The 12,529-nt window shown below is 37.1% G+C and overlaps 1 protein-coding gene across 2 annotated transcripts in view; it reads left to right on the top strand.

Annotated features, from left to right (window-relative positions):
• ano3 (anoctamin 3) overlaps positions 1-12,529 on the top strand; it is a 35,233-nt gene that overhangs the window by 18,244 nt on the left and 4,460 nt on the right. For both annotated transcript variants that reach the window (XM_023955736.1, XM_023955735.1), the window contains exons 11-24: positions 1,557-1,691; positions 1,775-1,871; positions 3,113-3,173; positions 4,467-4,549; positions 4,623-4,763; positions 5,036-5,200; positions 5,331-5,367; positions 5,443-5,554; positions 5,787-5,844; positions 6,143-6,240; positions 6,450-6,598; positions 6,686-6,838; positions 12,058-12,208; positions 12,290-12,479. In XM_023955736.1, the coding sequence (XP_023811504.1) occupies positions 1,557-1,691; positions 1,775-1,871; positions 3,113-3,173; positions 4,467-4,549; positions 4,623-4,763; positions 5,036-5,200; positions 5,331-5,367; positions 5,443-5,554; positions 5,787-5,844; positions 6,143-6,240; positions 6,450-6,598; positions 6,686-6,838; positions 12,058-12,208; positions 12,290-12,479 (1,630 nt within the window). The remainder of the gene's footprint in view (positions 1-1,556; positions 1,692-1,774; positions 1,872-3,112; positions 3,174-4,466; positions 4,550-4,622; positions 4,764-5,035; positions 5,201-5,330; positions 5,368-5,442; positions 5,555-5,786; positions 5,845-6,142; positions 6,241-6,449; positions 6,599-6,685; positions 6,839-12,057; positions 12,209-12,289; positions 12,480-12,529) is intronic.

Raw genomic sequence — 12,529 nt, 5'->3', positions numbered from 1 at the left:
ACAGATACAAATGTTAAATATTAAATTTTATTTTGGCTTTGAGGCTTTTATTTGTTAAATCTTAAAGTTAACATATAAAGGTAGGCTCACTCATTTTCTGGAAGTCACATTGTAATTTTAACACTTGCAGTTTGGTTTTTTTTAGTCTACTTGCTTCCAGCTATCTTAAGTCTGTGGGGTTTCCTTTACGCGTGTCCCTTTCCTCAGCCAAAATTCATAATGAACCAGGGTCAACAAATAAGCTCATTATTTCAAAATAACTGAAACAGTTTTTATAGAGACTTTTTGAAACAAGTGTAATCTAAAGGGCTATCTTCTTAGTTTGTAAGTGCTAACTGTGAAGCATAAAAAAGGCGTTGACCATCCCTTTCTGTTTTCCAGTCAAAGAATTATAGCAAGTTGGTTAATTTCCTCAGAGTAATGCTGAATTTACCAATACTCCATCTGCTGAGCTATTATTTAAAACATATCTGAACCCAGCCAGCAAGGCCATGTGTGTGCCCCATACGGTTGAAGTAGTGAGCAAACCCACTGAGTGTCCACTCAAGCCAATGTGGGCAAACACAGGTGGAAACTGCAGACAAACCTATCTAGGGCCACTTTTAAACCATAAGGGGCCTACTTGGCCTTGCTGACTGGGAACTGATCATAAAACACCTTTGTTTTGTAGTTTGTGCATCTTTGAAGAGTGTGTCACAGTAAAAGTCTTGAATTCACCTGGAAAGCTTTCCATCCATTCCTCCTAAAAAGTGTTTATTTCTGTCTATTTTTTGTTGTTGTTGTTGTTGTTAAAGACTGATATTATTCTCAGCGTGCCTTTTTGAAGGTGTCTGTTGGGAATTCAGAGTTTTTGTCAAGATTTTGTTTTCCTCTTAAATTTTAAGGCTGCTGTTTGTCACAATGTTGTGCTCTTAAAATAAATGAAATTTAGTCCTTGCTTTTCCAATAAAAAGTTTTCTTTAGGACACGACCTGCAGTCTAAAGGGATGGAAGTCCATCTATTATCAATGAACTGTTGGACCCTTTTCTCTCTTAACGCAGCTTTTTTCATTGAAAGTAAACCTTTGCATTTTAAATGTATGAACCAATATAGCGTATGCTTAAATTTCAACAGTTTTGATTTTACGCTTGTTTTACAAGATACTGAATTTCTTGTTGATAATGCAGAAGGATTCTTTTAGGACTAACTTGTACAGTTAAGATTTTTTGCAAACGTCATCCATCAGAAGAAACATTTAAAGTCATCTTCATTTAATCTAACTTTTTTTTTGTTTTCTGAAAATTCTGCACCCCTGAAACTACAATTTTTATCCCATAGTCTTTTATCCCACACCGCTCTTTTTGTAGACAAACCCTTTGTCTTCTTCAGTACCTCTTCAGGATCAAGAAGCAGATATTTTTTTATCATATTTACACTGGCAGCTCCTTTGTTCAAGGAAATGTCTAAATTCTCCCTCAAATGCACCTTGAAAGAAAGCAGCCTGGTTTAAACAAGTGTTTACAGGAATTATTTGTGGAGATTTTTTTACCACACTCTTTGTTTGTGTTGCTCCCAGGCGCTACTTTGGAGAGAAAATTGGTCTTTACTTTGCGTGGTTGGGTTGGTACACTGGCATGTTAATCCCTGCAGCCCTCGTCGGTGTCTTTGTCTTCCTTTATGGACTTTTCACTATGGACTCAAGCCAAGTCAGGTGAGTGTACAGTTATGTTGTCTCCAATCATGTACACATGCTCTAAGTGTGGAGGATCTGTGATTTGTTATTCCCTATTTCAGTAAAGAAATTTGTGAGGCAAACACCACCATCATGTGCCCTATGTGTGAGGAAACCTGTGAGCCGTGGACGCTGAGCGACAGTTGTGTCTACGCAAAGGTAAGAGCAGATTTTAGAATTCAGACTGCCATGAGAGATATATATACTCACTGGCCACTTTATTACTTATTTACTAACTGCTCGTTATTGCAAATTTCTAATCCGCCAATCACATGGCAGCAACTCAGTTCATTTAGGCATGTAAGCATGGTCAAGACGATCTGCTGCAGTTCAAACTGAGCATCAGAACAGGGACGAAAGGTGACTGGAGGGAATTTGAACGTGGCGTGGTTGTCGGCGCCAGACGGGCTGGTCAGATTATTTCAGAAACTGCTGGGATTTTCACCCACAACCATCTCCACGATTTACAGAGAAGGATCTGAAAAAGATAAAAATATCCAGTGAGCGGCAGTTCTTTGGGCAGAATTGTCTTGTCAGCGGTTAGAGGAGAATGGCCAGACTGGTTCCAGCTAATAGAAAGGCAACAGTAACTCAAAAACCACTGGTTACAATTGAGGTTTGCAGAAGCACATCTCTGAACACACAACACATCCAACCTTGAAGCAGATGGACTACACCAGGTGCCACTCCTGTCAGCTAAGAACAGGAAACTGAGGCTACAATTAACATAGGCTAAACTCGACAATAGTGGTGAAATGGTGTGGGGGGTGTTTTCTTGTATCTTATTTCTTGTTCTTAATACCAGTAGAGCATGGCTCAACGCCACAGCCTACCTGCAACAATTACCTGAGTATTGTTGCTGACCATGTCCATCCCTTAGTGTACCATCTTCTGATGACTATTTCCAGCAGGATAAGATGCCATGTCATAGAGCTGGAATCATCTCAGACTGGTTTCTTCATCATGATGATGAGTTCACTGGACTCAAATGGCCTCCACAGTTACGAGATCTCAACCCAATAGAAACACCTTTAGGATGTGGAGGAACAATAGATCTGCATCATTTATGAGCAGACGACAAATCTCCATCAGCTGTGTGACGCTATCATGTCAATATGGACCAAACTCTCTTACTTTCCAGTACCTTGTTGAATCCATGCCATGATTAAGGCAGTTCTCGAGGCAAAAGGGGATCCAACTGGGTCTACTTAATAAAGTGGCGAGTGAGTGTTTTTATTTCAGTAATTTTGAGGACCCAGACTGATCCAAAACTATCAGTAAGAATTGTCTGTGCTTGTCAGAAGAATGCAGAGCCCACATTTGAGTCTGATTCAAGCAAAACTGTGGACACCAAACCTGTGGACTCACAAGTCTTCTCTCCTCTTTTTTTCATATTTTAGGTGACTCATCTATTTGACAACGGTGGAACTGTGTTCTTTGCTATCTTTATGGCTATCTGGGGTAGGTTTGGTGTTTTTTTTTGTTTGTTTTTTTGTCTGTTGCCTTGGCCTCACTATCTGTTTGATGCAAACACTTTTGCAGCTCAGATCTATTTATTCAAGAGAGTCAGTGCTCATGCCTTCGCTTCCCACTCAACTTCTGTAAACGCATTAAGTTTTTCAGGTGGGAATTTTCAGCACAATAAACAGGCTGTGGTGCAAAAACAAAAAGGGCTGCAGTCTGTAACGTGCTGGCAGAGAATAAATAATGGTCCGCTCTTACAGACTGTATTTGAACTTGCATGCGGATGTAATTAGCTGGATTAACCTCTCTCCCTAAAGAGAGGGTTATCGTTCGCCTGGCAGAGATCTACAAATGGTGGCATGATACTGGTATAACTATAATATCTTTCTAGCGTGAATCCTTTTTCCACATTCTTCTCTCTGCCAACAGGGAAAGTAATCGTGAGTTTCAGAAGGGAAAGCTTGGCTCACTCTCTTCTTTGTTTGGGCTAAATGAGGTCAAGGAAGGTCCAGTTTTTAATCCTGTTGAAAAGCTTTCAGCACCGTTGAACAAAAGAATACTGCGTGGATTGAGTGCTCCTCAGCTTTGATGTGAGCTTGAAAAATGTGTTTGCTCTAAAAAAGCATTTTTCCGGGATTTTTTTTTATTACTTATGTGCTTTTTAATTTTACTCTAATCAACCTTCAAGAATCTTGTGGTTTTTAGCTTTTCATCAGTAAAGCACAAAGAAGAATCCAAATTTCATAAAAGAACATGAAAAATGTAAAAATAAAATTATATTTACCAGTGTAGAACTTCTTTTTATGATTTTGAAGACAACCTTTTAACAAATATAGAGTAAAACCTTTTTTTTGTAGCTTAATCTTTCGTTAAAATGTTTGTTTAGTGTTGGAACTTATCAGAGTTTTCACTGTAAAATCTTGTTTCTGATGCTGCAAAATAGCAATAGAGAGACACAAAGGAAGTGTCCCCCCCTCAAGGATTTAACTTTTGAAATTCTCAAACAGAAAATGTCACAACCTTATAGTTGAACTGCTGAAGAAGAGGTTTGCTGTTGCTACTTCTCTTTGCTTCCTCACAAAGCCAAAGCGGAGTTTAGACCCCTGCTGTGATCAGGCTCCTCATTTATGGAAGCGACTGCATGAGCTGCATTCAAAGGATTTTATCATAATGAGCTGGAGGTTTTTTTATCAGCATTTCCTTCTTGGTGCCTGTTCCCGTGCATTCAGTCATGTGTGGCACATTTATCAGAGGAACAATTACATGGTGAATGCCTGATCTTTTCTGCAGCCACTGTATTCCTGGAGTTTTGGAAAAGGAGAAGAGCTGAGCTGACGTATGACTGGGATCTGATTGACTGGGAAGAAGAGGAGGTAATCCAGCTATGCCGTTCAAAACAAACGGCAAATTTGATTACTTACTAAAGTGGCTTTATTTGTTCATCAGGAGGAACTGAGGCCTCAGTTTGAGGCCAAGTACTCCAGGAAGGAGAGGGTTAACCCCATTTCTGGCAAACCGGAACCCTTCCAGCCCTTCTCGGACAAACTGAGCCGCCTCATGGTGTCTGTATCTGGAATATTCTTCATGGTAATTCCTTTGATCTTTGTGTAAGCAGTCCTTTTGAGATTCCAGCTCAGTGTTAGTTCACACCTTTTGGACAGCTTTGTGTTTGCAGTAGTATAACAGCGCCCCCTACTGGGAAGAAGTATATTTTTTATAGAAATTGTACATTCAGGTACTCTTAATTAAAGCACTTTCAATCTGTATTTGTTGATATTAGGTTTTTCCATAAAGTTACCTATTTAATATTAAAGTTTTTATATGCTTTGAACTAGAAGATTCTCTCTTGCCTTTACCAGATTTCCCTGGTTTTAACCGCCGTGTTTGCTGTGGTCGTTTTCCGGCTTATTGCAATGGAGAAGTTTGCTTCCTTCAGATGGCATTTTGTTAAGAAGAATTTACAATTTGCCACATCAGGCACTGGCGTCTGTCTCAACTTTATGATCATCATGTCTCTCAATGTGGTGGGTGTCTGCACAGTCATCATCTGGCACATTTGCATTTCCTGTCAAAAAATGTTCATAAACTGTTAGTGCTGCTGTCTTTTCTTTAACTTTTTCAATTTGACATTTAGAATCTCTTTTATTTTGGTAGGTATATGAAAAAGTGGCCTATCTGCTGACTAATTTAGGTAAGTGCTACACTTTTTAAGATCTCTTCACTTCTTGGATAAGTGCAGAGTATTAACTTTGTTCTTCTTTGTCAGAGCACCCACGCACAGAGTCTGAATGGGAGAACAGCTTTGCTCTGAAAATGTTCTTGTTTCAGTTTGTGAATTTGAACAGCTCCACCTTTTATATTGCCTTTTTCCTTGGAAGGTAAGCCAACTTCTCTTAACCTTGTGTTTGTTTACACAAAAATACATGAGGGGCATGTGCAAAGAGGACACCACGTATGCAAATTTCCCTCTACTTCTTTACAGTACCATTTGGATATGATTATCATCGTTATCAAAACACTGACATAGCTGATATTCTCATTTCTTCTAAGTTTTCTCGATGAGTTTCCCTGTGTTTTGATAACTGAATCAGCACCTGTTTATTTGCCCAGGTTTGCTGGCAGGCCTGGAAAATACAGTAAACTCTTTAATCGATGGAGGCTGGAGGAGGTGAGTGCAATTAGGCATCAGAATAAGTCTGTAATCATATCAGCATCACCAATGCTGATTACTACACTCTATATTTGGGTGTGTTTATGTAACCGAGCGATTTGTCTCCCTGGTAATCTTCTTTTTGTCTGTGCATATCATTTATCCTCCTAAATTTGGAAAATAGGCATTTTAATCATTTGAAAACAGAAGATAATAGTTGAGCATGCTCCTTTGTTCTCTCATAACTTTACATTATCAGACAGGAAACACTCATTCTCCAGTTGTTTGTTTTTCAAATGTGTTTTTTCTCTCTCAGTGTCATCCAAGTGGTTGCTTGATTGATCTGTGCCTGCAAATGGGAGTGATCATGTTCTTCAAACAGATCTGGAACAACTTCATGGAGCTTGGTTATCCGTAAGTTGCACATTATCATAATGAAGTGCATGTTTTTCTCTAAATTCATCGCTAAGAACACTTTTTTTGAGCTTATTTCAATTAAAATATTTTTTGGTGCAGAAAAACATCCAAAATGTGTGTGTTGCTACATGGAAAAGCTCAAAATGAACTTGTTGCCCTGTCTAAGAGAATTTATTTACTTGACTGTTGAATTCTTGCGTTCTTAGTCTGTTGCAGAACTGGTGGTCCCGTCGAAAGATCAAGAAAGGGGGTGGTGGTGGGCAGAATGTAGAGACCCAGCTTCCACAGTGGGACAAAGACTGGAATCTGCAGCCGATGAATGCTCATGGATTGGTGGATGAATACCTTGAAATGGGTAATTCTTCGCATTTCTCTGCTGTGTTTGACTAATACATTAAACAAAAACTGTGACTCACAATGTTTTATTTTTTTTCTTCTGCAGTTCTCCAGTTCGGTTTCACCACCATTTTTGTCGCTGCATTCCCCCTGGCTCCCCTCCTTGCTCTGCTCAACAACATCATTGAAATCCGACTAGATGCCTACAAATTTGTCACTCAGTGGAGGAGACCAATGCCGGCCAGAGCTACGGATATAGGTTTTTCCATCATTATCATGTCTGTTCTTTTTTAGAAGAGATATTCTATCCCATTCCTCACTTTCTGCATCCTTGATTCCGCTCCTTTAGTTGCTTTTGTGAACCATAGTTGTTTCCTCCTGTGAGATGTCCACTGGTTTCCACAGCCTTATATAGTATTTATAAATATTAATGGTGTAAAGATTCATTTTAACGATTCGATTCATATCATAATTTGTAATTGCCGAATTGATTCATAGTCGATTTTGGTTCATTTTTAACAATCAAATTCGATCCGATTCACTGATCTCAAATGGATCCAGGATATCTTTAGGCAAAAAGTTTGCTAAGTTCAGTTCACTGTTGTTTTTCCACATCAAAATAATCCAAAGGGAACATTATTAGAACTTTCTACCACACTGTATGGTCATGTGTCTTAACAAAATTCAAAGTGTTTCCACACTGGAATAATGGTTGATCATTTTTGCTGACAAAATGTCTGTTGTCCACAGTAATGAGACTAAGTCGTTTTTACATCATAGTGAAATAAACCCACCGTGCCTCAATCCAAATGGTATTTTCCAATATCGATATAATCGATTTATTTCGTTTTGACGCTATTTAGTAATAATAGGTAGATTTAATTAACAACTTGCCTCACAAATTGATCTGGTTGGATCATAGGACTATAAATCAATTAATAAATTAAGTCGATTAATCATTGCACCTATGATAACAATTTGATGTAAAAACATTCAGAAAAAAATCATTTGTTTAGTTTTTATCTTTTCAAGTTGGAATCATCAGTACCATCTTCTTTTTCGCTAAATTAAAAGTATTATTTACACATAATTTTTCTTTTCTATCAATACAGTTTACAAACTAAAGAAGTGTTTTTTTAAGTCATTGATTTTAAAATTTCCAAAGGCCAAAATTTATAGAAAGAACCTTTTTTTTCAATAATAACATGATGTGGTGACTTAAGATATGCATGATGTGGAGATGAATACGCCTCTCTGTCTCCTTCTGTGCCACCATATGCTGCACCTCATGTCTCATCAGCCCACATCCTATATGATAACAAACACCCTAATAAATGCAGTTCTTTATGTATCGCACAATTAAACCAAGAGTGCATCCTGAAAGGTTCTTCAGCGGGAAAGACAAAAGCCGATCACACAAAAATAGAATGCTGACAAATAATTTGTCAATTAAAATAAAAATTAAATGCAACAATGACATTACAAAAAATGAGCCATCAGACTCGGTTTAATGAGAATTGCATTCTTGTAGTTAAGCCTGCTGGAAAATTTTTAATCAACAACAAAACACAAAGAAAATCATCAGTGTGACAACAAAAGGCTACAAGAACAGTTTTCTTCTTTTTCTTCAATGCATTTTGACCTTGTGGCTACGGTGGCCCTGAAGTGCAAAGCATTCAACAAATCACTCGATACAAAAACATTTTTAAGATCACAACAATTAAAAAAAAAAAAAAAATTTAAAAAGCAGCATTACATTTTAGAAAACAAAACAAAATTTCAGAAACCAAAACTTGAAAAACAAAAATGACAAAAAAAAAACATTTCAGAAAACAAAATTAATTTCCAGGAAAAAAAAGGAAATATTAAAAAATGAAAACATTTCAGAGAAAAAAAAAATCCAGAAAAAAAATGAAATATTAAAAAATGAAAAACATTTCAGAAAAAAAAATTCCAGAAAAAAAATGAAATATTAAAAAATGAAAAACATTTCAGAAAAAAAATGAAATATTAAAAAATGAAAAACATTTCAGAACACAGAATGAATTTCCAGAAAACAAAACGAAATCTTCAAAAATGAAAAACATTTCCAAACCGGAAAAGGCAGGTACTATGGGACAACGCTGATTGGATGATGATTTTTGTCAATCATTTGAACTGAAAAGTATTTTAAATGAAGCGATGACGGATTTTATCGTCCAAACAACAATGTACTATAATAATCCACGTATTTCCCATTTATATATCAAATAAAAAATGCAGCAAACTGTTAATGAACTTTAAAATTATTTTTTTAACATTTCGCCTGACACACGGTCACCCGGAAGTAGTTTGTGAGCACTTTTACTTTGAACGCTGTGCGCTAATGTCTACGGCTGCGACGTTCACGCTGTCAATCATCTCTAGGTAAGAATCAATTCTGTGATCTTTTCTTTTGTCAGTCACATGTCTCTAAGGATGTTAATTTTAGGATGTTAAAGTGCTGCTTTGAAAAGATAATTTCTTTTTATCTTGCGCATGCGCAAAAAGAACCCGATGGAGACGAACCGTCTTCACATGATAGCCGTTCCCGTTTTCGGTGACAACATGAGAGAAAAAGCTCCGAGCCAGCCTGATTCTGTGATTTATACAGTAATTACAGTAATTATATGGCATCAGTGTTGCTAAAAATCGACTTTAAGACTGAAATCAGTAAACAAGTTCTTATGGGAAATAATATTTAAGTGCATTGTATATTTTAGAACCATGCATATACACATATACTGAAACTTAAAAATGAACTTTAAAGTTTATAAAATACTTAATTGAATTAACATGTGATATTTCTGCAGGTGAAGTTTCTCAAAGCGAAGTTCCAGAAAGATTTGTGCTGCAGAAGAACAGATGGCAGCTCTAGGAATACAAGAAGACTAAAGTCATTCATATCATTGTGCAGTGTACAGGCAAGTCACCATGATTTATGTGAAATGTAATCAATAAATATTATTTAACCTTAATATCTATTTTTTTTTTTAAATTGCAGGTCCTTTAAAAAAACGTCTTTAACCTGCTGCATAAGCCTGATTAGTTGTAAATGATGCAGTGGGGAGTGAAAAACAAAGCACAATTCCTGGCTTTAGTGTCCGGCTGATGATCTGGAAATCACATCTATGAGGAATCGCATCAAACACTTGTACAACTCCAAACAACTTAATGTTCCTTTAAGCAAAACTCCAGTTTAAAATGTTCATATTAGGCTTGCTTCATTTAGGAGTTTTTCCATGTTTACCATTTTAGGTTTTAAAGCTTTATTAACAAAGATGATGTTTGATTTTTAAAGCTGTTGTTTAGAAATGTTTTTTTGTCAATGAAAAAACTGAATGCTGATGTGAGGATTGTAATAATGGATATGAAAATAAACAAATTTGTTTCATAGCAATGCAGTATATTTATTGAAAACTTAACATGAATACGTTATTCAGTAACAGAAACAAAGAAACGGTTGTGGATTTTCCTTTATGGGCTTCTTCATGCAGTCAATCAAATGTTGCGCTTACAATCAGCATTTACTCAGCGTACCTGTCAGTAACATTAGAGGAAAAAATGCATCTGGGAAAAGTCTGTTTGTGCTTAACAACTATATCAAAAAGAGTCATGTCAGGGAAGTTTTGTCCACATTGCTGCTCAGCATCACATCCAGAGGAAGATGCACAGGTAAGGGACCCCAGTTCCTGCTCGTACATGCTTGCAGCTTCCTCTGCACTGGACTCCAGCTCCATTGAAATCCCTGACAGAAATAAATTAATAAATTAAAAATCCCTGACAGAAAAACATCAGCTGCCGTTCATCTTTCATTCAGGAAAAAGTTGAGTTCATCAAAATGAGGAGAAAATGGGTTAAACCAGAAATTCATTAGGGAGGGGTCAAAACACCAAACTCAGAATAAAATACATTATTTCAGTCTTATAAAAAATACAGTCTAAAACAATTTGGTATTCCTCCTCTGCCTGAAAGACTAAAACGTTTTTTTTTAAAGATTTATTTTACACTACAGACTTTGCCACCTTTAGTTACACACCTGTACATGTCTGATGATGTGCACATCAAGTCATTTACTGTCATGTTTCTGTGCACTGACACACTCTAAAGTCACAGATCTTAATAGTGTGAATGAGAAGCATTCATAAATGTTATTCTGAGACACAAACTGCTGCAGTTTACCTGACAGCTTTGCTGATTTATGCTGCTGGTACACCTGTCTGAGAATCCTGCCCACGTGACCCCCCCCCCCCCCCCCCTCTCCAGCTGATGAGGTAACCTGTCATTAACGTATGACTGAAGGATCTTGGATCTGTCTGTAAACACCCACCTAGAAATCACGTTTAACGCTACATTTATTAGATCAAACAAATGTGCTTCCATACCTTATCAGTGGATGGCGGGACTGCATTTCCTGATGTGCGCCGTCTTTAACACCCGTTTCTTCGCAGCTGCTGCTTTAGACAGAATCCTCTCACGACATTTTGAAACATTTGTAAACCTGGTTGGTGTTGATATTTCTGGGTGCGTTCTGTCATCACATCCGCTAAATATTCAAAGATTAAAGTTTATGTTAACGTTTTACCGTCCCTTTCTTTGTTTACCTGCAGAACGGACGTCATCCACACAAACTACTTCCGGGTGACCGTTCTGCTTCAGACGAAATATTCAAAAAATATTTTAAACCTTCATTATCTGTTTGCTGCATTTTTGATTTAATATGTAAATGGGAAATACGGGAATTATCATGGTACATTGTTGGACGATAAAATCCGTCGTCGCTTCATTTAAAATACTTTTCAGTTCAAATGATTGACAAACATCATCATCCAATCAGCGTCGTCCCATAGTACCTGCCTCTTCCGGTTTGGAAATGTTTTTCATTTTTGAAGATTTCGTTTTGTTTTCTGGAAATTCATTCTGTGTTCTGAAATGTTTTTCATTTTTTAATATTTCATTTTTTTTCTGAAATGTTTTTCATTTTTTAATATTTCATTTTGTTTTTCTGAAATGTTTTCATTTTTTTTGTTTCATTTTGTTTTCTGGAAATAAATTTTTTTTCTGAAATGTTTTCATTTTGTAAAATTTCTTTTTTTTCCTGGAAATTAATTTTGTTTTCTGAAATCTTTTTTTCTTTTTTTTCTTTTTTCTTTTTTATGTTTTGGTTTCTGAAATTTTGTTTTGTTTTCTAAAATGTAATACGCTTTTTAAATTGTTGCTGTGATCTTAAAAATGTTTTTGTATCGAGTGATTTGTTGAATGGTTTGCACTTCAGGGCCACCGTATGTGGCTGCTGTTGATGAATTTTTCACACATAATAGGTTTAATATCCCACAGAGAACTCGTGTTTCATCCTGAAGCCCTGTCAGGTTTAAACTGATGACTTTCATGCTCATTGTTCTCGGTTTTTATAGGAACTAATGTTTAATTGACATGGTGTGTTTTTTTTTTGTATTACAGGTATCTGGCATGGCATTTTGGAGGGGATTGGTGTTCTGGCTGTCATTACCAACGCCTTTGTCATTGCTATCACCTCTGACTACATCCCCCGCTTTGTTTATGCCTTCAAATACGGCCCCTGCATGGACAAGGGCCAGCACCACGAGAACGAGTGTGTAAAACGCCTGGGATTTTAGCTTATCTGTAAGGATAGCTTGTGCTACTGTGTGACAGGTTTTTCTGGTCCTTCCAGGTGCCTGCAAGGCTATGTGAACAGCAGCCTGTCTGTGTTTGATATGTGGGAGGTGAATAACAGCAGTATGTCCAGATACTGCAGGTACAGAGATTACAGAGCACCCCCCTGGAGCTCGGTACCCTACAAGTTTACCCTGCAGTTCTGGCACGTCCTGGCTGCCAGGTTGGCATTCATCATCGTCTTTGAGGTTTGTCACCACATGCAACTAAAACATAATCTGCTCACAATGTAGCGGTT

This window comes from Oryzias latipes, chromosome 6, assembly GCF_002234675.1.
Source record: "Oryzias latipes chromosome 6, ASM223467v1".
Classification (NCBI taxonomy): Eukaryota; Metazoa; Chordata; class Actinopteri; order Beloniformes; family Adrianichthyidae; genus Oryzias; species Oryzias latipes.
This window is presented reverse-complemented; position numbering and strand designations above follow the sequence as displayed.